General features: G+C 39.1%; 1 protein-coding gene across 14 annotated transcripts in view; it reads right to left on the reverse strand.

Moving 5' to 3' along the window:
- Positions 1 to 23759, reverse strand: part of SYNE1 (spectrin repeat containing nuclear envelope protein 1) — a 454201-nt gene that overhangs the window by 248704 nt on the left and 181738 nt on the right. For all 14 annotated transcript variants that reach the window (XM_089922151.1, XM_089922158.1, XM_089922157.1 and 11 more), the window contains exons 38-49: positions 22723 to 22876; positions 20338 to 20966; positions 17703 to 17882; positions 15434 to 15584; positions 14955 to 15113; positions 13569 to 13751; positions 10278 to 10379; positions 7985 to 8188; positions 6607 to 6814; positions 5680 to 5792; positions 4160 to 4365; positions 2992 to 3147 (exon numbers count right to left, since the gene is read on the reverse strand). In XM_089922151.1, coding sequence (XP_089778277.1) covers positions 2992 to 3147; positions 4160 to 4365; positions 5680 to 5792; positions 6607 to 6814; positions 7985 to 8188; positions 10278 to 10379; positions 13569 to 13751; positions 14955 to 15113; positions 15434 to 15584; positions 17703 to 17882; positions 20338 to 20966; positions 22723 to 22876 — 2445 coding nt within the window. The remainder of the gene's footprint in view (positions 1 to 2991; positions 3148 to 4159; positions 4366 to 5679; positions 5793 to 6606; positions 6815 to 7984; positions 8189 to 10277; positions 10380 to 13568; positions 13752 to 14954; positions 15114 to 15433; positions 15585 to 17702; positions 17883 to 20337; positions 20967 to 22722; positions 22877 to 23759) is intronic.

Genomic DNA, 23759 nt, shown 5'->3' on the forward strand with positions numbered 1-23759 from the left:
ATGATGACTCCTCTTCTGGGTGCCCTCTGCCTGTCTTACTCTCTCACCTCATACACTCTGTCTGTCTTACTCTCTCACCTCATACACTCTGTCTGTCTCAATCCACAAGGCTTTCACCTTCTAGAAGCCAAGGCTGTTACATTCATCTCATATCCCAGGACCCAGCATGATGTCTGGCAGAGATAAAATGCCAAAAAAAAAAAAAGTTTCTTTCAAAAGGCCATCTTATGAATACTTATGGGTTCTTTTGTTGTATCTTGGGAACTTTTCTCATCTCAGTTTGGGGTTATGTTAATTAGGTCAAGGGAAAACATTATCATATGTGGCTGGGTAGGCTTCATCTTGTTTCATGGATGTCTGAATTCCAATCAGCACATCTATCAGGAAATGCCTGGGATACCAGAAGGGAGAGTACAGATGACATAACACAAACTGTTGTGAATGCTAGAAAAAGAATAGGAAGCCCATCTCCTACACTGTCTTTTTTTTTTTTTTTTTCCTACTATGTAAAGAGCATCCTATGGGCCTCTGTGAGATACATAAGACTTATACAACATTACATATTCTTTAAAATACATCTCTTTTACTTGCAATCTGCTTGAGACATGAAGGTGAGACATGAAGGTGGCTTAAGCAAAGATGTGAGTTAAATAATAATTCAAGATGACAGGTATCACTTGTTACCATGAGGAGAATTGCTTAATGGATGATAAAAATTCAATGATTCTCAAGTTTGGTGTTCGTTTGAAAAATGCAGGACATCCCCCCAAGATATGCAAAGTACTGGAAAATATTATGACAAAAAAAATCCAAAGGACTGGGGGGAGCAAGTGGCAAGCAAGTGAAAGAAGTCAGATGACTCAGCTGGAGAAGCTGGGAGACCAGCAGAGCACATTAGGATCATCTGGAGAAGCAGCCAGCGCTAAAGAAGCTGGGAGCAAATACACCTAAGGACTCTTAGCATCTGGTCTTGGAATATCAGAGAGTAATAGCTCAGGAAGAATATGTAAAGTCATTTCAAATGTTTGAAAGGAGCAGAGAAGTAGGTCTGGCCATGTAATACTGTACCTAAACAAGAGTCAAGATTTAAAAAGTAAATAAAGTGCAGTGTAATTTTCAGAAAGTTATAGAGTTAGAATAATGCTATTATTCTGTTAATTCAGCAAATATTTTCTATTGTTGGCACTATACTAGATAAAGATGATAAAGACCTGATGGTCTCTGGCCTTGAGATACTCACCATTGGGGTGGGGTTTATAAAATTGAAACTGAGCAGGACCTTGTGGGGCCCTCCCAGGTAAAAAAGCCCTTCTGTGTCCCCTGTCTCTTTGTTCATAGGAAAGCTGTAGTCTCCCAGGCCTCCTTGAGTCACAAAGGAGCAGGCTCAAACAGTTAACGATTAGGACAGTAGAGTCACAGAATCTTTAGTTCCTCCCTGAAGATACATAAGTGTCTGATGCACATTCCTGAGGTGTTTTGCAGATACTAAAACCTCCACCAGAGGGAAAAAGCTAACTGCATGGTGACCAGACTGTAGCCATGACATAAGCTGCTCCATCTTGAGCAGTACTGAATATGTGGCTTGCACAATTCCAGACACTGGCCTCAAGGAAATTGTAACAAACCGACCCTGGAATTGAAAATTAACTGTGCTTAAAATAATCAGTATGACACCGACCAGACTACTTACTGCGTGATCAGTTTCAAGATGATTCTAGAAGCTAACTGTACTGTTTTGAACATAGTCTCTGTTCGCACACCCTTGAAGCTTTCCTTTAAAAGCTCTTGCCCTCTGATCGGCAGTGGGGGGAGTTGGTTCTTTGGGACATGAGTTCACCTTCTCCCTAGGATCGCCAGCTTCCTCAATAAAGCCATCTTTCCTTTTACCCAACACTTGTCTCTCAGTATTGGATTCTTGAGTGATGAGAAGCCTAACCTGAGTTCAGTAGCAAAATCAACAAAGTGTTTACCCCATGGTAAAGGCTCATGGTAAAGAGTTGGGACCAAAACATTCCAGGGAAATTTTATAATAGTCATCAAACTAGCACACCAACAACAGCTGTCAGTATGGGTTCTGTTTGTATACATGTTTGTATGCTTGTTTTTTTCAAGACAAGGAATACTTAGCATGCTTGACCAAAAAGAGGATTCAGAGGAAACGGAATGAGTATGATATGAATTAGGCAAATTTTACTCAGTTGATCATGGTTGCTGATTTGGTTGATCAAGCAGGCTGGATACCAGCCTTCTGCTGCTCAAAGTGTATCTGCTCTGCAAGACGACAGTGAGACAGTTAAAAGAGTTTTGGCTCAAGCTACCCTCCCCTAGTGGAAAGTGTTCTATCTTCCAATGCAAGAGTTCCAATGAAGCAACTGAAAATGCCAGGGGTGGAGTGTAAATTGAGGGAGCAAAGCCATGAAAGTGGTGGAGACCAAAGCATAGGCCAGAGAACTCTGCCTGAGAAGGAGTCAGAAACATTTGCTCAGTTGGCAAGCAATAAGGAGACAAATATTGCAGTGGACAAAACGAACCTCTAGGACAGCCAGACTTCATGACCATACACCTTTTGCTTTACTAAGAATATTATGAGGATGGGGTAGATTGGAAATGGTGCTGGAGGCTGATGTGTGTGAAGAATATATGGTAATTGGGGTCTCATTTATTTCTGTAAATGAAGGGTATCTTTATAATCACCTTATATCTTTATAATAACCCCCAAGAGGAAAATATATTTTTTATTATTATCATTATTATTATCACAATGCTTAAAAGCTAATATCAAGAAATATAGGAAATGAGTGGCTCTCTCCAGATCACCACACTGCCACAGAAACACTGCACAATCATTTGTATGCCAGACATTCGGGGATAGAAACATAACCACCACCAACGAACCAACTAACCAGCCAACAACCAATCCAAATACCCAACCAACCAGACAAACAAACACTTGTTAGTAGGGAAAGAATCTATTCCACTTCTGCACCCTACCTTGCAGCCAGCAGTTCTCCCAGAAACATTTCAATTTTATGGACTTCGTTTTTCTTCTCAGGAATATGTTGCTTACTCTCTCCTAAGTCTTCTGTACTTAATCTTTCATCCATTTCATGGATCCAAACATTCAGTTTTCTGTGTTGATCTTCAAAGCTAAAGAAAACAAACACACCTTAGAGAAATTTTAATATCCTCATTATAGTAAATAAATTCCAATATCTGAGGTCACAATGTCTATGGCAATTAAGATCTCATGAATTTTCAAGTAGAGAAGAAAACCCGACAATAAGCCAATTAAATTATCCCTTATTTCAGTAACAAAATGACAAATTCTGGACATTTCTCTTGAGATACAAGCAAAAAAAAAGAAGCACCTCATCTTGCTGAGTTGATTTCCTTGGTAATTATAGCTGATAATTACCAACAAGATAACATTCCCATGTCAGTGGGCACTCAAGTTTGTGTCTTACTACAAAGACCCTGAATTGGGGCCAGTGGATAAATGGGGCAGTGGAAGCCCTGGGAGAAGAAGGGAAAGTCACCTCTGTGTATTTGTACCTTATGGGGATTTGAACGTGGCACAAGAGCTCTAGGGCCCTTAAGTTTTGAAAACAACGTAAATTCTCTAAGAAAGCTTGACAAGAGTCAGGCACATTACTCGCCAACCAAAAAGGCATTTTGATTATACTGACATCTTTCTTTTCCTAGCAATAGAAAATTTTTTTCTTTCTAATTTTATATTCACCCCTGTTGACATAGCTTCCTGACTGGAATCTTGATTCAGAGAAATACAATAAGTGTTTTCTGCCATAATTCCAACCCAGCAGAAGGAGACACAGGAAAGGACTTGGGTGATCTAAAACCTGGGTGTCAAAACTCTAACATCTCGATTTAGCCAAACAGACAAAAAAATACATGCATTTATGCCATTAAAAATTATTAATGAATATAATTCCTTTCTTTTTCTATATAGAAAATAAAGCCAAATGATGCCATCAGTTTGAGCAATCAATTATTGTCCTAGTATGAACATGTACTTAAGGTCAAAATTTATTATAATTTAAATGCACAGTTTCAAATATTTTTTGTTTATTCCCAATGGGTCTTTAAATCCTGAAAATATATTCTGTGTATGATGAAGTCTACGCTTGTCAAAACAACCTACCTCCCAAGTTCCAAAGCACAGTCTTGAAGAGCCTGTTTGTCTTTAAGGCACTGTTTCAGAAATGCTTGAAACTCTTCATTAGCCTTTGTAATTTGCTCCTGAATGCTACTGACAATTTGTTTAGGCAAATGTGCATACAAAGTCTGCCCTTCTCGAGTCACTGCATCAAGCTTGCTCTGCCCATCACTGACAGAGTCCAAAAGGTTCTGTTTCGGGAAATAAAGGTAATAGAAAATATTTGTTATTATTCAAAGACCCTGCTGCATGGGAGCATTAATTACAGTTCTGACCGGAGAAAGTGGAGCAAGAGAAGAAAAACAGAGCCCAAAGGAAGAGGCCTTTAACAAGGCTGGAGTGAGAATGATGTATACAATTGGATATAATCAAGACTCAGAACGGAGGACGGTGCCAGGCAGTCACTGGAACCACTGAGGACCAACTGCGAGCAGCATTGAGCTGGAAAGGATGATGCTCTCATCAAGGTCTGTGCTCAGTCTCTCCCCATTCCCACCATCCCAATCTGGTCCAGGCTCCACCTCCTCACATGGTTACCTGTCTCCACCCCTCCTCCTTGTCTGACCCCCTGTCTTCAGTTCCCTTACTTTCTTGGTGTGCACCTCTTCCTTGGAAGATCATATGCATATGGGCGTGGCTTCAACAGAGCACAAGAAGCCCAGGACTGCTGCGCCACCCCTGCCTCTCCACTGAGCTCCACGGTGGCATTTGTGATCGTCACACAGACTTTTCTTCGTGGAATTCCACTGCATCTCAAGCCTCAAAGGGGACAACTCCACATCTGAATTCACCAAGCCTCCTGCAAAACCACTTCCTGTATTATAATGCTCTTCCTACCCTGACTGCTAATGAGTTATCTACATAATTGCCATCACCCATTAGGCCACAAAATTCTCATGCTCATTAACTTCTAAAACTATTTTTAAAAGACTTAAAACAGTGCTTTGCTCAGATCAGTCGCTTGAACAAGCTGGCCAAAACTCAATTTGAACCTAGGCTCCTGCCAATCATTCTTACCTCTGCGTCACAATGGCCTTCCCTTACCAGAATTTATACATTTTTCATTGTCTGTAACACCTATAAAATCTATAATATCTATTGCTTTTATTTGAATATATTGTAGCTCCAAATTTAGATGATAGGTTATTAAAATACACAAGCCATGTCTTCTTTCTTAAAACTCCTTCATGATAATGATGTTAAATAAATACAATTATTTATGCTTTTACTGCTATAAAAACTGAAATCAGGTTTAGTTCTGAATGAATTCCAAAGAATGATCAACAGGCCAAAAAAGAGAGGAAAGGGATCTAGAAATTCTAACATTTTCTCAACTTACTTTTCATATATTAACTATCTCCTTTCAAGTCAAGAAACCTCATTCTGTTAGGGAAGAAGAAAAATTTGAAGAAAACAAGGTTTGGGGAAATAGATGATTTAGGTCTGACTTGAAGGCACTTGAGTGCAGTTTAGGGAAGAAGGAAAAGCAGTGCCAGCTTGCATACCTGAAGATCATGGAGCTTTGCCTCCAGAACTTTGCTGTCCCCAGTTCTATCTGATGATTCCTTTGCCGCTGCCTTTATTCCAGAAAACCACTCTTGAAATTCCTGCATAGACTCTTTGGAAAGTAACGAAAATAAGAAATACATCCAAAACACTGAAAGAGCTTCCAGGATGACCACAATGAATTAGTTCTGGCCTTCAGCCCATTGCATCTTGCCTTACAACAAATATTCCAGAAAGAAAACAACAACGATAATAATATAGAATATAATACAGTATGATCTATAATCATGACTGTTCATGGTAGAACTGAGAAATTATCTCAGATATAAGGCTGAAAAGAAATTCATATTTCTGACATGTTTGATTTCCCATTGTGTTTCTTTCGATAAAGAAAGATAATTGCCTGATTATGTCAGATTGAGCAATGCTCTAGAGGCGTTAAAGCCATTCCTATGGCAAAGGGAAGAACCATCTCCTCTGCCCACCGCTGACTTAGAGCATCTTACATTCACACCAGAGCAGAGGCACAACTCTGTGGGAGGCCGAGTCAGGGACATATATGACCAGCAATTTCCTGAATTACATGGCTGCTGTTTCACAGCCTCTCCTAAGATCCGGGTTTACCGTGTCACTTCATCATAGTGGTGGGACTCATTTTCCACATAAATGAGCTCTACACAGAAAATCCAGATGGAGTTCAGATTCCTCAAGATGGCGGACTCCTACTCTCTTAAGGAGAAAAAGTAAGAATTCTGCGTATGGTGAGAGCCCAACCACAACAATCCGATTGCTCAAACCTCACCACACACACACACACATTTAAAACGCTACCCTTGTGGAAAGTTTTCTGGCAGTTTCTAGGCAGCATTTGGTTTGGACTGTGTCTTGTAAACAAACTGTTCAAGCTAAGACCTGTCAGAGCTCACCACTGAAGTGTTCTTCCAGAGAATCCTGAAGGCTGGCCTGTGTCTTGCAGCAGGACTGGCTCACAGCCTCATGTCTCTTCATCAGCCCCGTCACCGCACTGCCCAGGCTCTCCAGCTCCACTGAATGGTACTTGCGGCACAAGCTATTGAGATTTTCTTGGGTGGCACTGATGTTGCTTTTCTGACTTTGAAGTTCTTTTTGTATTTCCTACAGAATAAAAATATGCCGTGAAGGATATTCATCACATTCAAGAGAAATATTCCATACACTCCACTCTGGAATGTTTTTTGGAAACTGATGTTGTTGAAATCCACTCAATAATGTATATATTTTTGTTGGACTTTTTTTTTTTTTTTTTTTTGAGTATTTGTGATAGATTTGTGTTGATTCTTTCAGAATTTTGCCCAGTTCTCCTTGGGAACAACAGCAAACACTGTTGAGAGGTAGCTAGGATTGGGGTTATAGTTTAGGATTTCAAGCAAATTGAAAAGGCCTTTGTGGATTCAAGCCCAGGATCTTGGGTTTAGTTAGTAGATTAGAAGCTATTATATTAATTGAGTCACCCTCCTATGTTCACATCTTCCTTGGGCTACTTGGGCTTTGTTTCAGGATCACAGGCCACAACAAAAGCACCGGTAGTTAATTTTAAAAGCGTAGGTCCTTAGTCTCAAGTACAGTAAGAAAATATGCTAAAAGAGCACAGAACACATATGTTGTTTTCTCAACCATTTTTAAAAAATATATCCCTCGGGGCTTCCCTGGTGGCGCAGTGGTTGAGAGTCCGCCTGCCGATGCAGGGGACGCGGGTTCGTGCCCCGGTCCGGGAGGATCCCACATGCCGCGGAGCAGCTGGGCCCATGAGCCATGGCCGCTGAGCCTGCGCGTCCGGAGCCTGCGCTCCGCAACGGGAGAGGCCACAACAGTGAGAGCCCGCATACTTAAAAAAAAAAAAAAAAAAAAATATATATATATATATATATATATCAGGATGAAAGCAGTCATGCTGACCAATAAAAGTAATTAAGTGATGAAAAACTACCAGGCATTCAAGTTTGAAAATGTGTAGAAATTCAAACAGTTCTTCTATAGGCTCCCACCTTTTTATTAAAAAAAAATCTCAACGACTACAACCTATGAGTAGGTCCTATAGCAATGCATGCTTTCTGTTTTTAGAATATTTGTCTTTGGTTTCTTACCACCTGCATTCAGTTCTCCATCTGTTATTTGCTTTGCTGTCTCCTGTATCATGAATTAGTTGGTTTGGTGTTAACATGGGTAATTGATAACAGAGGTTACATTTTTATTATAGTCACCAAAAAACAGGAGAATTAATATTAGTATTGAAATGTAAACACTTAGTGATAGTTTATGACTTACCTTCACTTTTTTCAGTCCTTCACAAGTCTCAGTTTGGGCACAGTTTATCAACGATTCTTCTAGTTTTGTCAGCCAGGTTGCGATGTCATTAATAAACTTCTCCACTTGTGCACTCTGAGAGGTGAACTCTTTCAAGGTTCCTTTTGCCTCTTCAGCAATTTCTTTGGCGTGCTCCAGTTTCTGCCTTAAGTCGGCTTCTATAAACTAAACATAAAGTAAGATTTCATTAAAATCTGTGAAGACCAGAGCATTCGTTCGGTAGGATTCGTTCATCTGCAGCTTAACTGTAAAAATTGCAGAAGCCTAACCATGGATGCTAATTCAACTTTTCTAAGAAGGAAAATCAGTGGGTACAAGTTGCCAAATATCTTAAGTAATGGGAAAATGGAAAGAGTGAGGATCACCGTTAACACTGGGCTTTTTAAAGTGGAAGCTTTGACTGAGGTTCCAGGGAATCCACGAGATCCCATTTCCAAAGCAGAGCTCGACTTACACGGAGTAACCAAGCTGGGGACCAAAAACCTGCTCTTCATTCTCCCGGGAAATACACACTTTTCGCCCTGAAGTAGTCGCTACTTTGGACAAGCACCACTTGGGGATTTTATAATGGAGCAACGTCATTTTTATCTCCTATTTAAAATATTCGGTGAGGCTAGTTCTTCTCTCCTCCCTGGATGATTGATTTTGGGAGGGCCCTGAACTTCTCTAGCCCCACGCATAATAATAAAAGGACTTATAATCGTGATCAACTGCAAAGCAGTTTCAATTCCTCAGTTAGAACATCTAGTCCCATTTAATAATCAAAACTTTGAACTGAAAGCTAAGATGTTTTTTCCTATCCTCAGCTCAGACTAGCTGCAAACAGGAAGCCTCCAGTGGAGAAAGAGGCCAAGTGCCTTTTTTGGCCTTTCTTCACATTCTTTCTACTCGCTGACTTTGTACATCTCTTTAACTCCTAGCTGCCGAGGCCTGTTCATCCCCCAGAAAGCCTTCTTAGGTACCCTGAGACGCACACAAGTAATGCTCTCCTCCTCCTTTCCTTTCATAATTCATTTCTGGGCCAGAGGTCACATGCTGGCATTTCATCCCAGATGACTCTGGGATTGCAGGCCACTCAAAACAATCATTTCTCCTTTGGCAAATACATCAGCAGTCAGCCAGCCTGTCTCTCACCCTTAAGGTCTTACGTGGTGGGAGTTAGATACTAGGCTCCTGTGTCTGCCAGCTGCAGGGGGCATATGCCATGCTCTCTAGACGGTACTGTCAAAATCCTTCTCATTTTGAGGTAAGATGCAGGCACCCCCATACTTCCTCCCTGAGTATAGGTAGGGGTGTGTGTGTAAGAGAGAAACCAGAGAACAACAGAAGCTCTCTCTCAAAACCCTGCCTCCATCTTCACTCTGGCAAAGTCCAGCTGTTACCCGTGTATGCCCCTGATACGCACAAGCTCTCCTTTTCAGTTCTGTGCATGATCAGCATCTCTTTTGCTTATTCTTGCTTCAGGTGAAACTTCTAACCTTCTGGTACAAGTATATCATCCACCAATGACACTAACTGAGGGATACACAGCCTTGGGTCAGAGGATAAGTATAGGTGATCAAACAAAATTGACTTGTTAGCAAGAAACAGTAGATAAGGAAGAAACAGGAAGAGAGAAGATGAGGGCAGCAACAAACAGACAGCTTAAAGTAATGAGTTAGAACCCTTGGCCCCAAGCCCAGTGCTGGCTGCTCCCAGGCTCCCTCACTGAAGCAGCCCAGTTTGCCTGGTCAGACCTGGTCTGCCTGGCCTGTCTCCCGGTGCCTGTGGACGTGCGCCATCTAAAGGGCCTTGAAGGGAGATTTGGGATCGTGATCCCTCAAACGCCATTATTCAGTAAATGGATTAGAAAAATGTCAATAAGAATATCAATATTCATACATGTGGTTTCTGTTTCTGTGTAGGCTTAAAATGGTCCATGAGGCAAGTTGGATGCCACCACTTCCAAAATTTAGTAAGGAAAAAAGGAACTAATCTTATTATAATATTTGAGTTGGAAATATGCTATTAATACTAGCACAAGGAATTCTAAAAATGTTAATATTTTAACCCCCATATCTGATAACGTCTACGTGCTTGCTTGGAATTACAATGAAAACAATAAGAATATACACGCACATACACATATACATATACATGTACTTTGTAAATAAATACATAAAGTGTGTGTGTATATATATATGGACATATATATATACACTTTTTTGAGAATGTACAGTATATAGAGTTATTACAAACTTGATTGAGTGCTTACCTGAAGATCTGGTGGTGTTTCTGGATTTTTAGTTAATTCTTTAAGATCATTAACTTTGGAATGAAGTTCTTCTAATCTTAATGCTCTCTTTTTAACTTCAGACTGCAAAATAAAAGACAAAGGGGAAAAACATAACTAATCAAAACAGTGACATGTTATACTTGGCATTTAATAATTTCAAGCATTAACTCTGTCAAAAAGCCCCAACTTTAACCCAGGGTAAACCGAAACAAAACGAAACAAAAAACAAAAAACTAAAACCAAAACTCGGCTTCATTTTCTGAGGACTCTCATTATTTGTGAACGTGGAAAAATGTCACCATTAACTTTCACTGGGAATGTGAGGAAGTATGCAGAATTTTCTTTCTTCCCACCCTCTTTTATTGGAAAAAAATGCTCCTGGAAAAAATTAAACATTAACCGAAAGTCTTGAGTCAGCGGGGATTTTCAACAGACTGTCGTTTATCTATTAGCATTAATATCATTGGCTACTATGGCAGCATTAAAGTCTTGAGAAAGCATTTCAAAACAAATACACAACAGGAGTGCCTCTTAATTACTGTAGACTATATGTAATACAGAAGAAATATTTCAAATAGAAATTTAAAGGGTGGTTAAATAGAAATCAGGTTAATTAGGAAATTGACATCTAACATTTTGACTTTTGTCTTCTTTTTTTTTTTGGCACCAACACTAACACAAGAAGAAGAAAGAATAATCAAAGAATCATTATGGAACAAATTAGATGCTTGGAAACTTCATTAGTTATCTGGGCCCATGAAGGAACATTTTTTTTTAACATCTTTATTGGAATACAATTGCTTTACAATGGTGTGTTAGTTGTTGCTGTATAGCAAAGTGAATCTGCTACACATACCCCCATATCCCCTCCCTCTTGCGTCTCCCTCCCACCCTCCCTATCCCACCCCTCTAGGTGATCACAAAGCACCGAGCTGATCTCCCTGTGCCCTGCGGCTGCTCCAGGAAGGAACATTTTAATAAAGTATCCCTCTCAACTTAAATGTGGTATTTTGGTGCTTTGTAGACACTAACAAACCTCTTGATGCCTTCAATCTAGAAAGTGATTTACTTGCCCAGTAAGGATTAATGAATTGCCTGCCAGGCCCACTGGCCTTCCCCAGAAGCAGCCTGGGAAATTAAGGAATCACCCCTATGCACCTAAACTTCATTTCCTGCACTGCAGCAGCCACGACACTGTCGGGCACCAGGCTGAATCCAGCTCACTGATTTTACTAGCTGGTGCATCACAGAGCATAGCATAAAAATCCCACCTCTGTGAGTGACTGAACTTGGACATAATGAACGTGGCTGAGGCCCACTGGCTCCCTGGATCCCAGAGGTCAGTAGTAGGAGTATCCTCCAGGCTGGTTGAACAGCTGGCCCTGATCCGTAGCATTCACCAGCACTTTTTTTTTTTTTGCGGTACGCAGGCCTCTCACTGTTGTGGCCTCTCCCGTTGCGGAGCACAGGCTCCGGACGCGCAGGCTCAGTGGCCATGGCTCACGGGCCCAGCCGCTCCGCGGCATGTGGGGTCTTCCCGGACCGGGGCACGAACCCGTGTCCCCTGCCTCGGCAGGCGGACTCTCAACCACTGCGCCACCAGGGAAGCCCCCATTTACCACCATTTTGAGCTACAGCATGATGTCACAGGACATGGAGTTGGAAGCACCATACAGGTGTACACGTTCTATAGTATTTCCATCATATGTATATAATAAGTGTCAATAACTCAAGAGCCAGATAACAGTAATGGTCAAATAATAATTAGGAAGTGATAAGTTTGGGGAATTCATCACTTTCATTTTTAATACAACTTAATGGTACAGTTATTTACACTTTAATTTTTAATAATTTTTAATAATGGTTGTGTTTATCACTGGCTCACAAAATTCCTGAAAACGTAGTGACTTTTGTGAGCTGGTGCAAGCTGTACTCCAGTACACACCACTGTTTGAGCTGTTATGTTAATTTAACATCAAAGGTAACAACTAAAGAGACTGTGGGATCCCTCTCCTGACTGTACTTTTGGTCTGGATAATTCCCTCTGCTTATGTTTGCTCTTAGAAATAGAAACAACCTATAGAATGTTCTTTGGGTAAATATCGCTGATAACTTAGGCAATACAGATGATTCAACAACATTTTATTCAGACTGCAGTCATCTTTCACGTGTCTGTCATGTTCCGTATGTGTGCCAGGCCCAGCACTGGGCCCTGGAGCACAGAATGTGGACAGTCTCTTCCCTCACCAAGGGCACAGTCAGTCCCCTGCTTTGTGAAACAGGTTACCTCTGGTCACTCTATCTCCCCTTACCCTACTTCATTTTTCATCATAGCCCAATTACCACTTGACATTTTACATATGATATATATTGTAATGTAAATACCATAAGGGTAGTGACTTTGTCTGTTTTACTATTAAATTCTCGGTGCCCAAAACAGTGCCTGCCATATTTTAGGTGCTCATTGGGAATCTGATGAGCAGATGAATAAATGAATGCAAGAAATGGGAGTTTAAAAGAGGAATTTAAAATAAATTGGCCACTAGAACTTTAAAAGCCCACTTTCCGTGGAAATCTGTGACCCTCCACCGTGGAAATCTGTGACCCTCCAATCTCCAGTTTTCTTCCACTTCTGCAAAGCCAATGGAAGAATCCAGCACCTAAGTTAAATGTTCAGGACCCATGGTAAGTACTCAGTAAACATTTTGTTTGAATGAGGAAAAAATAGATATTAAATATCATTAGATATAAAACATTTTCAATTTGGTTTTCCGATAGGAAGGTGCCATAATCTCAGATGAATGGGACAAATTGTAGATTTTATGAATCTTTACTTTTCTACTAATACTTTAAGAGCCCCAACTAAGAAATGATAAAAATGCAAAAAAGAAAACATCCCTCTTATCCATAGCCGAATCAACTTTCAAGTAAACAGCAAAAGACAGTAAAGAGTTTTATTACACTTATTATGTGTCTTGAAAGGAAGAATGAAATTTACTTTTTGTTTCCAGTGGTTTATTTTCTTTCTTTTTTAAATTGAAGTATAGTTGATTTACAACATTGTGTTAGTTTCAAGTGTACAGCAAAGTGATTCAGTTATACACAAATATATATTTTTTCCATATTCTTTTCCCTTATAGGTTATTACAAAATATTGAGTATAGTATGTGTCTTGAAAGGAAGAATGAGCTTTAAAAAAAAAGACACAATTTTTTATACGCTGGTCAATGATGTACCACAAGCTCACATATGAAGGTAAAGGCATTTTACCTCAAATTCTTTCAGGAATTCTTCTGCTTTGAGGCTGTTATTCAGGTTGCTGATGCTTTTGGTCAGCTGTGGAACAGAATTGTTTGTCCACCCGTCGATCTCATCTTTACTTGTAAGTACATCATCCCAAATGGACAGGCCTACTCTCAGCCTGTCCATATTTTCCTCAATTTTCTCTGATATCTGGGATAGAAAAGAGAGGCCATATCATTAAATCTGAGGCTTTCAGATGCTCTTTGCCCACCGAAGTATTAAATATGTCAATGCTTCCTTCATATTCTGACTGAAAAACAAAGTTTTACAAAAATTATTATAATCGAATTAGTGCTCCTGGCTCAAGTAAATGCTAACCATTACGTAAAGTATTTCTGTCATTAGGAGAGTTGATTGAATTTTGATTTTCATCTGTAAATTGGAAAACAATAACAGGTCTGTTGCAGTCTACTGTAATATAACTCACTCTAAGGTTTAATTTTACAGGATAGGAGTCTAGCTAGGGCAGTACTGTATATATTTTTGAAAATGACACAATAAGCCCTTTTATTTGTAATGCTGAGATATAAAAATGTGCATAATTAGACTTGGACATATTTATAGAATAAGTAAATGCACAGGAGAGCAACCTACTCTGCATATGGTTAAAGTATTATTAGTAGTACTGCTTAACAATCTTCCCATAATAAGAATGCCATTTTAAAAGTGGAGGCAGATAAGGTTCTCTGAAGTCCCCAAATTATTTGATTATAATATGCAAACATCAATATCTAACTTCAGTAATTTAGCTTAAGTAAGGGAATCCACTGTAGGTTAAACTTCTGAACCTAAATATTGATAACAGGGGAGCGACAGAGTCACAGGAATTATGAGCTGGAAAACAATGTAAAATATGTATGGATTAAGATGTAGAGTTCCAGAGAGATCGAGTGACCTGTTGTATGGGCACATAGCTAGCAAATGACAGAGCAAGAACTAAAAGCCAAGGATGTAAACTACAAGTCCAATGCTTTTCAATGCACAATTATAGTCTTATTACTTTAAATTATTATCCATTATTGTTTAATATTCTGGAAGATGTTTATAAATTATTCTTCTATTTTATCCATGATCCCAAGGTTTAGAAAAGAAAAACATTTAGAGTTATAAATATGTTATGACGGAAGCTATCAAATGAAGTTCTAGAAAATCTGCCAATTCAACAAAATAAAGCAAATAATTTTTAACTATTTCTAAATTGTATGTGAACACTATTTTTTTTAGAGTATCATTTTGAATTTAGCATTAAAAGTTAAAAAAGGAAGTCACATTCCTGAATAATCCTTGCCCCAAAATGTGACTGAGAAATGTGAATATATAAACTATTCATAGAATCCCAGGTGGTGAGCTTACATCCAGCCATTTGTCCACAGTGCTTTCCATGTCTGTTTTCACCAAGATGAAATCACCACTGTGAATTTTTTTCAGCTCAGACAACAACTGTTTTCCTTTACTGGTAAAATCATCCAATTCTTTCTGTTTATTACACATTTCATGCTTGGCAGTTGCATGCTATGGACATAAATGTTTCCTTAATTAATAGAACAACCAGAGATATGTCAAGAATTTATAACCATTTGCCTCTAAGAAATTTAATTCATGGTTGACCTGATGCAGAAACCACTGGTAATAATGAGCTATACAGACATACATAATTTTCTCGAATTGCTAGAATCCCAGAATATAAGTATTCCTAAAAGAAAAGGTTGAGCTTGTCAGCATGAATTAGCTATATCTAAATATACTGACAAGAGTTTTATAGGGAATGCATTATGCGTAAAAACAAATCTACTAACAAAGTCTAATAAAATAAATACATCTTGAATTATTACCTTTGCTAAAGCCCACTTAAGGTCCTCCTGATCTTTTACAGTAGTTCTGGTTACAATCACATTGCTGGCATTTTCTAGGACTTTAGTTACAGCTGACTTCAAATTCTGATACTCTCTCATTAAGTCAATAAGTCCACAGCATAGACCCTGGCTGTAATGATTAAGAAAATACATCATTTATTGTCACATATCAGGATAGGGGAGAGTTCCCCCACGATTGGACCTGATATATAACTACATAAGGGTACTCTGATAAATGCTGGAATCAAGGGAAAACCTATTTCCACCTACTGATGTCAAAAGCATTCTGGCCAATCTGACTTAACCCTAATGTCCAAAATGTTCTCCATGAATGAAGAATCCACCTAGTCATTAAAACAAAATCTGTTAAATTTTTTAAAAAATTATCTGTGATTTAATTACTTCATAGTATGTGAGTTGAGGGGAAGGAAACCCACTCCTCCCCAAAAAACCCAAAAACCAAAACAAACAAAAACTACTGCTCAATAATTAAAGTACAGGGACTTCCCTGGTGGTGCAGTGGTTAAGAATACGCCTGCCAATGCAGGGGACACAGGTTCGAGCCCTGGTCCGGGAAGATCCCATATGCCGTGGAATAACTAAGCCCACAAGCCACAACTACTGAGCCCACGTGCTATGACTACTGAAGCCCGCGTGCCACAACTACTGAAGCCCATGCGCCTAGAGCCTGTGCTCCGCAACAGGAGAAGCCACTGCAATGAGAAGCCTGCACACCACAGCGAAGAATAGCCCCTGCTCACCGCAACTAGAGAAAGCCCACGCACAGCAACAAAGACCCAAAGCAGCCAAAAATAAATAAATAAATAAATTTATTTTTTTTAAAAATTAAAGTACATATGAGATTTTCTTTTCCATTTGAAGAACACAAATTTTCATTAAATATGAATCCCCCAAGAATTGTCAAAATATAAGAGAGTTTTTGTTCATAAGAGTAAAATGCCTTTGAGCAAACAGTTCTTCATCCAGGAATTTTTCAAAAGAAAGAGGTGTGCACTAAGATTTGGGTAAAATTGTATCCTTCACACCATTATTTGTAATAGGAGAAAACTTAGAAATAACCCAAATGTTAAAAATAGGCCAAAAAGTGAATAAATTGTGATACATTCTTATGATTGAATACTGTGCAACCTATAACAAATCACAATTTAGGAGAATATTTAACAACATGGAATAAAGTTTTTTCAATATGGTTAAATTTTTAAAAGCCTATATTAATAGTCTACAGTATATAATATGTATATACAATGTATATACATTGTATACATGTATACATAAAAATTTAAATATGAATGTTACAGATGCTTATGTATACATAAAATGCTTATAAGATGCTTATGTATACATAAAAATTTAAATATGAATGTTACATATGCTTATGAATACATAAAAAATTAAATATGAATGTTACAGATGCTTTATTTGTAGTCGCCCAAACTGGAAAGATCCCAAATATCCATTAGTTGGTGAATGGATCAACTGTGGTACACCTGGTAAACGGAATGTCATTCAGCTATAAAACTAGATTGGACTCTGTGGATACATATCACAATGTGCATTGAGCTAAGTAAAAGAAGGTATTTAACCAAGTGTAGTAAAAACTTACGTGTACACCAAAAAATGACCATGAGTGTTTAGATATGCTTTATTTACAATTGTCCAGACTGGAAAGAATCCATTTATGTGTGATTCTGAAAAAGATGATACTACAGAGACAGAAAAATGATCAGTGGTTGCCAGGGATTGGGAGTGAGGGGAGGGACTGATGACAATGAGACATACGGGAATTTTTTCAGGTGGTAGAACTGTTACTGTGAAATTTGATAGTTGTGATATTTACACAACTGCATGAGTTTGTTAAACTTCTACAGTTTAAGGGTATACACTTAAAAGGATGAATTTTACCGTATGTAGAACATACCTCAATTACAAACAAATACAACAAAATGAAAAAGAAAATCAGGCGTTAAGACTCTCCTGGTGGCACTTTGTAACTGTTGACAACTCTGGATTTTAAGCGTCAAATTTTGTATGTAATTGTTATCTCAAGACAACTTCCCCAACAAAGTTCTGTAGGACTAAATTTTTAATATTACTAAATAGACACAATACCTAAGTTGGCAAAAGATACTAAACTCTTGATCACACCAAAGCAAATCAACAGGCAATGGCCCAATGTCATAAATTAAGTAGAAAGTTAAAAACAAAAACTGAGAAGTTTTTTACTTACTTTTCATGAATTAGTTTTTTGGTGTCATCCCAGGTAACCTCTAAGCGGTTTATCTCCCTGTCGACTTCGGGTGCAAAGACTACATCTTTCTGAGCAATTTGCTTAGCTTTGTCTTTCAGCCAACATAGTTCATGCTCATGAGAATTCAATTCATCTTCTAACTGACTGAAAACTCTCAACCTGCAAATTAAAATGTTATTTTATCATTAATTTACTAAAGGTAGTGAACTAGTATTTCCTTTCCATAAAGCATGCATATTGGTAGCTAGAAAAGCTTTTAACACAGCAATTCATGTATATCAATGGATAAAGATGTTTTTAAAGTTAACGTTGCATAATTCAGACTGTACCTCAGAAAACATTTTAAGTCATTCTTACTATTCACCTTCAAACTGCTATTAAGTTTGTATTCTCTTTCTATTTTGCTTTGGTGGTATAAGAATTTTGACTAGGGCCGACATTGGAGGTAAAGTAGGTGAGTACTTATTGAAAGGTCATTGCTAAGAAATTCTTCTCGGGACTTCCCTGGTGGCACAGTAGTTAAGAATCTGCCTGCCAATGCAGGGGACATGGGTTCAAGCCCTGGTCTGGGAAGATCCCAAATGCCACAGAGCAACTAAGCCCGTGCGCTACAACTACTAAGCCTGCACTCTAGAGCCCGCGAACCACAACTACTGAGCCTGCGCGCCACAACTACTGAAGCCCTCGTGCCTAGAGCCCGTGCTCCACAACAAGAGAAGCCACCGCAATGAGAAGCCCGCGCACCACCACAAAGAGTAGCCCCCGCTCCCTGAAACCAGAGAAAGCCCGCGCACAGCAACGAAGATCCAACACAGCCAAAAATAAAAATAAATAAAAAAGAAGTTTAAAAAAAAAAAAAAGAAATTCTTCTGTGCCATGAAGTTCGACTCATATTAATAGTAATATTTAAAAATAAAACTTTACCTACTTTTTGAAAAGATTACCATTAGAAAATGATTATGGTTTTTTTGGTCCTTAATATATTAATATTTGAGTATTTGTAAAAGAAAGTGGTCACAGAGAGGCAGCCACTGACTCTTGTAGTTCTTGCATTTTGGTATAGTGCTGACTATATGCAATATCCCATTTAATTCCCAAAGCAAAGCGGCTAGGAGCAGGTATTATCAAAATATCTCCATTTTATAAGAAGAGAGGTGATTTGCTCAAGGTCACCCAGTAACACATGAGTATGGTAATGACTGGGATTTAATGATCAATAGATTCCAGGCAACATTTTCCATAGCCTCTGTGCAACCTTGGTGAGTTCAGTGTTGTGGGTACTGACGTGGCTTTCCAGCCCAACCCAGGCCTCCTCCAGCAATTTTAGGATCTCCTGGTCTGCTGGAACCGAGCCTGCGAGGAAGGGCCGTACAGCACCAACCCTACCGCTCATTTCCTGGCTGAGCCATTTGCTCCTTTGCCATACTTTGCTCGTCCTTCTACCCTTACTCTGGAGGCCATTTTTCCTTCCCAAATTTTATTCCCTTTTGTAAATTTATTGCTAAGCTAGTCAGATAGCTTATTGCCCATGAGGCATATAACCTCAGGAGTCATTATCACCTAACCAAAGCCTTAGCTTGATGTTTGATTCTAGTTAAAAGGAAGCAAATGGCAATGACTGTGGCAGGGTCAATATAATCTTTATCAATTACGGGCGCCTTAGCATGAACGCATTTCTGCTTCTTCTTTGGCCCCTGAAAAATGCAACAGAAAGCGATGTTGAGAAGATGAGTGGGGAGAAGTTCTACTGAGAAGGAAAAAGAAGGTTGAAAAGACCGCTATAGTAAAAAATTACTTCTCAAATTTACTGCGGAAAAATAACTTTGACCCCCTAGCTTCTCTGTTAATCTCACCTGACAAAACCCCGACTTTGCTTAAACCCACTTCTCTGCATCCTCCACACCTCTAAGCAAACAGGTAAAAGTAGTGGGGGAGAACCACTTTGCCAGGCTGTTTGGTTCCCCTTCAAGTGAATGAATACAAATCTCAAATGGCAGCTTATCACTTACCAAGCACCAGAGGCTTCATTCCCATTTTTCCCTACGTTTTCTCCCCACAACTTCCTGTCACTCACTCTCAACTAAGGACCTCACTCCAGTCCTTTCTGAGAAGCTAGAAGCCACCGGGAAAAATTACCTCATATTTTACCACCAGAAATACAAATCTACTTCACTTTCTTTCTCCTCTGCCTTTCATTCTTGTTACAGAAGACGAGTCCCTTCTTCTATCAGTTAAAAACTGCTTAAAAATAGGTGATATGATCAATATACTCTATGGTAAATAGAGTGGCTTATATATACCTCTTAGGAAAGTCCTTAAGGAAAACAAGGAAATTTTAGTACTTCTTAAGTGTTAAAACAGTCACTAATTTTACCCTCAAAATATTTCTTTTTGGCCATGAGGCATGCGGGATCTCAGTTCCCCGACCAGGGATCGAACCCGTGCCCCTGGAGTGGAAGTATAGAGTCCTAATCACTGGACTGCCAGGGAAGTCCCCTCAAAATATGTTTAAAATAAGTAGCTAAATCTGGTACTATTATAGTTTTGCACAAGAGTTCATTCCAGACCAAATAAAAAGTACACGAGACAACCGGCTTCCACGGTTTCCATTCACCTCTGTTGAAGCGCTTGGCGGGTTAGTTCTTTCAGCTGCTCTCTGTCAGTCCTTTCTTCGATGTCCTCAATGCTTTTCAGCAACTCCTCTTTCTGCTCTTGGAAGGCTTTCTTCAATACCGCCAGGGCATCTGCCTCACTCTGCTTGGTTCCCAGAAGGTTCTGGATCCTCTCTAATTCAAAGCAGAGATGATCAGCTGTAGTTCTGCAGGAAGTCCTCTGCTCAGAACTTCCACATTTGAGATGGTATTGGGCTTTGGTAAGAAGGCCATCAAGACTGATGGCAGTAGCTTCTAATGTTTTCACATCTCGGATAGCAGCCTTGAGGTCCCTTTCTAGTAAGTCAGACTGTTTCTTATTCATACTGTGGGTTGCTTCCACTGTTTGCCTCAGCCGGTGGAGAACCTCTGACAGAGAGGCATGGCCCTGCAGGAATTCTGCCAAGTGGGAGAGGGCAAGTTGCCGCCTCTCCACGACCTGGCTGGCCTCCTCAAACAGCTGGTAGCAGTCCTCCGCTTTGCCCTGGAGGAGGTGAAGGTCCTCAGCGCGGCCCAGAGCACCCAGCTTCGCTAGGTGACCCTGCAGACTCTGCAATTCTCCCTTTTTGCTCTCTACTTCTGCTGCATGGTCCTGGAAGAGGACAGAGTTAGTTATTGATTCCCCAGATACACTGTTTTACCAACACAGATATCGTCAGGATTTGTGATGTCAAGATACATTTTAAATGCAATGGATGGCATAAGGGTCAACTATGGTGAATCTTGTAGAAACATTTTTTAAATTTCTTTTGTTTTGCTTTACCTACATATTTCACATAAAGCATAGCTCTCATTTGGAACTAATTCATTCCATGGAAAATAATTTCTTTGTGGATAGAAATAGTTAAAAGAAATTATAGATATATATAATTATATACATATGTGTGTGTATACAGACACATACATATATGTATATATCTTTTAAAATCTTCCAAATATTCGATTTCTTTTAACTATACATATGCCTACAATATAACTAAAATATATATAGAATTAGTTCTATTTTAGAATTAATTAATTTTAATTTAGAATTATTAATATATGGAATTAGCTCTATTATATATAATGCATATTATATATTTACATTGTAAATATTATAATATATTTATATACAAATTATAGTATTTATATATTAGAGCTAAGCTCTATTATATATAATACATGTATTTATATTTTACATATTATAATAATTTATTTATATATAAATTACAATATTTATGTATATATTAGAGCTAATTTCAACAGTTTGCAGGGAAGGAGTGTAAGCAACAGATGAACATTAACACCTGTTCAGAGGTAGTGAAGAAGGCAGGTAGAAACCTGCACAAGTTTTAGCTGCCTTCTTTTTAAACAGATGTAGATTAACCAGGGTGAGCCTGTTGTATAGGAAATTTGGCTAGCTGTCAATAGATCTGGCTTAAAATCCAGCAGAGATTTGCCAACGATCTCAGCATGGTTCCCATTAAAGACAAGTCACCATCTCTGTCTTGGTCTTGACCACAGTGGCCTAAATATTCTCCTCAGCTTGACTACTAAACTTCTGAGGACTTCTTTGAGCATTTACGTTAGAAAATTTACAAATCCACTGTCTGCTCCTTTGCGGTATAAATTTTTTTAAAACCTCTGGCCAGCTTTACAACTCACAATATCTTTCTCAAGGACAGGGGAGCCATCCCTTTGAAATGTAAGTCATTAAGTAAGACAGTATCCCTGACTCCTAACAGGAATATATGAGGAAGTACTTTTCCTTTGGGTAAAACTAATTAGCAAACCCAGCACAGAGTCAGCACTCAATAAATATTAAGTGTTTTATTATTAAATATTGTTATAAGCTTAACTATGTAGCTTATCTCCGACTATTCCAATGCTTGATGGTCAGTATCTGATTTTTTAAATGTTTTATTTTTTGATGCCTGGATAGATATTATGTATAAATTATAAATAAGGAAAATAAATCATAAATTTTAAATAACTTTCAGGCTAAAGAGTAATTCAGAAAAACTCTATCATTAAAGCATTGGAATTCAGTAGTAGTTTTCAGCATTGGAACAAAGCAAACGAAGCTAAAAAAAGGAACATTCTTATCACCTCACCCTACAAATAATTTGCTCCACTTTGAAGGAACAGTGTCTTAAGGTGGTTGCCTGTTTTAACTGAAGTAGCTTTATCTGTTTAATTTGTCTGTATAACACATTGCCTGGACCCATATGCTCAATTATTAAAACATTTGCATATTAGTAAGAAGTTAAATTGCTGTCAAGTGTTTTTTTTTTAATGTTGCATCCCTTCATAATTCAAGAGCTCTCTCTTATAAATAAATTCTTCAGTCTTAAAAGAATGCACTTTACCTTGTGTCGCATACGAGCTGCTTGATGGTCCATTATGCTTATCTCAGAAGTCATCTGTAATTCACTGAGGAACAGCTTAATCCAGACAGAAAAGGAAAGCAGCAGTTCATCAAATTGCTGGTGTTCAGCGACCACAGACTGAAGAAAGTTAATCCTATGTACAGAAAGATGTTGAAGTTAAAATGCCCCACAGCTGGACAGAATGATGATACATTTTTTGGGATAAGCTTAACCAAGGGCAAAAGCAGTGTTGTCATACACGGACAGACCAGAACTCTTGGTGTTTTCTACTTCTCACACCCCGTTTCTCTCACACTTTTCCTGTCTCAGTTAATGTGACCACCATCCACCCAGATGGTCCTACGAGTCACCCTTCATCCCTCCATTTCTTTACCACCACATCTGCTCTACGTTGATCCTGTTAGCACCCCCATCACGGTACGTTCTGTGCTCTTCTCTCCGCTTCTACATTCTGGTCTGACTCTCTTCATCTGCCGCCTTGCCTCCGACTGCTGCCACATTGGCCTCCTTCCTGCCACCGTGGCCTCCCTTCAATCCACGTTGTAGGTAGAAGCCAGAAATGACCTTAATGTAATCAGAACATTCTCTGCCAAGCTTAGACACGGGGGCAATTTCCTGTTGCACACAGGAAGGCAAAACTCCAAAACTCCTTACTGTGGCCTACGAAGGATCCCACGTAATCAACTCCTGTGCCCTCATCTGATACAGCGAGGCCTCACACTGCCACTCATCTCTGTTTCCCCAATATCCCAGCTCACTACTGTCTTAGAGACTTTTGGCTCTCCCTGCCTGTATCCTTTGCCCCCAAAGTACCATGAATCTGCTTCCTATACAGCATCCGGATCTTAATAGATGTTACGTCCCCTGAGATGTGGCTTGGCCACCCAATCTATGGTCCCTGACATATAACCCTATTTTGTTGTTTTCATATTACTGAACACCACCGGAAACAGTCTTGTTCATTCATTTGATTAATGGTACATTTATCCTCTTCCTCACTGAATAAGAGATTGGAC

This window comes from Delphinapterus leucas, chromosome 12 (assembly GCF_059928025.1).
Source record: "Delphinapterus leucas isolate spDelLeu-1000000601 "Yukka" chromosome 12, BTC_Dleu_Yukka2, whole genome shotgun sequence".
Taxonomy (NCBI): domain Eukaryota; kingdom Metazoa; phylum Chordata; class Mammalia; order Artiodactyla; family Monodontidae; genus Delphinapterus; species Delphinapterus leucas.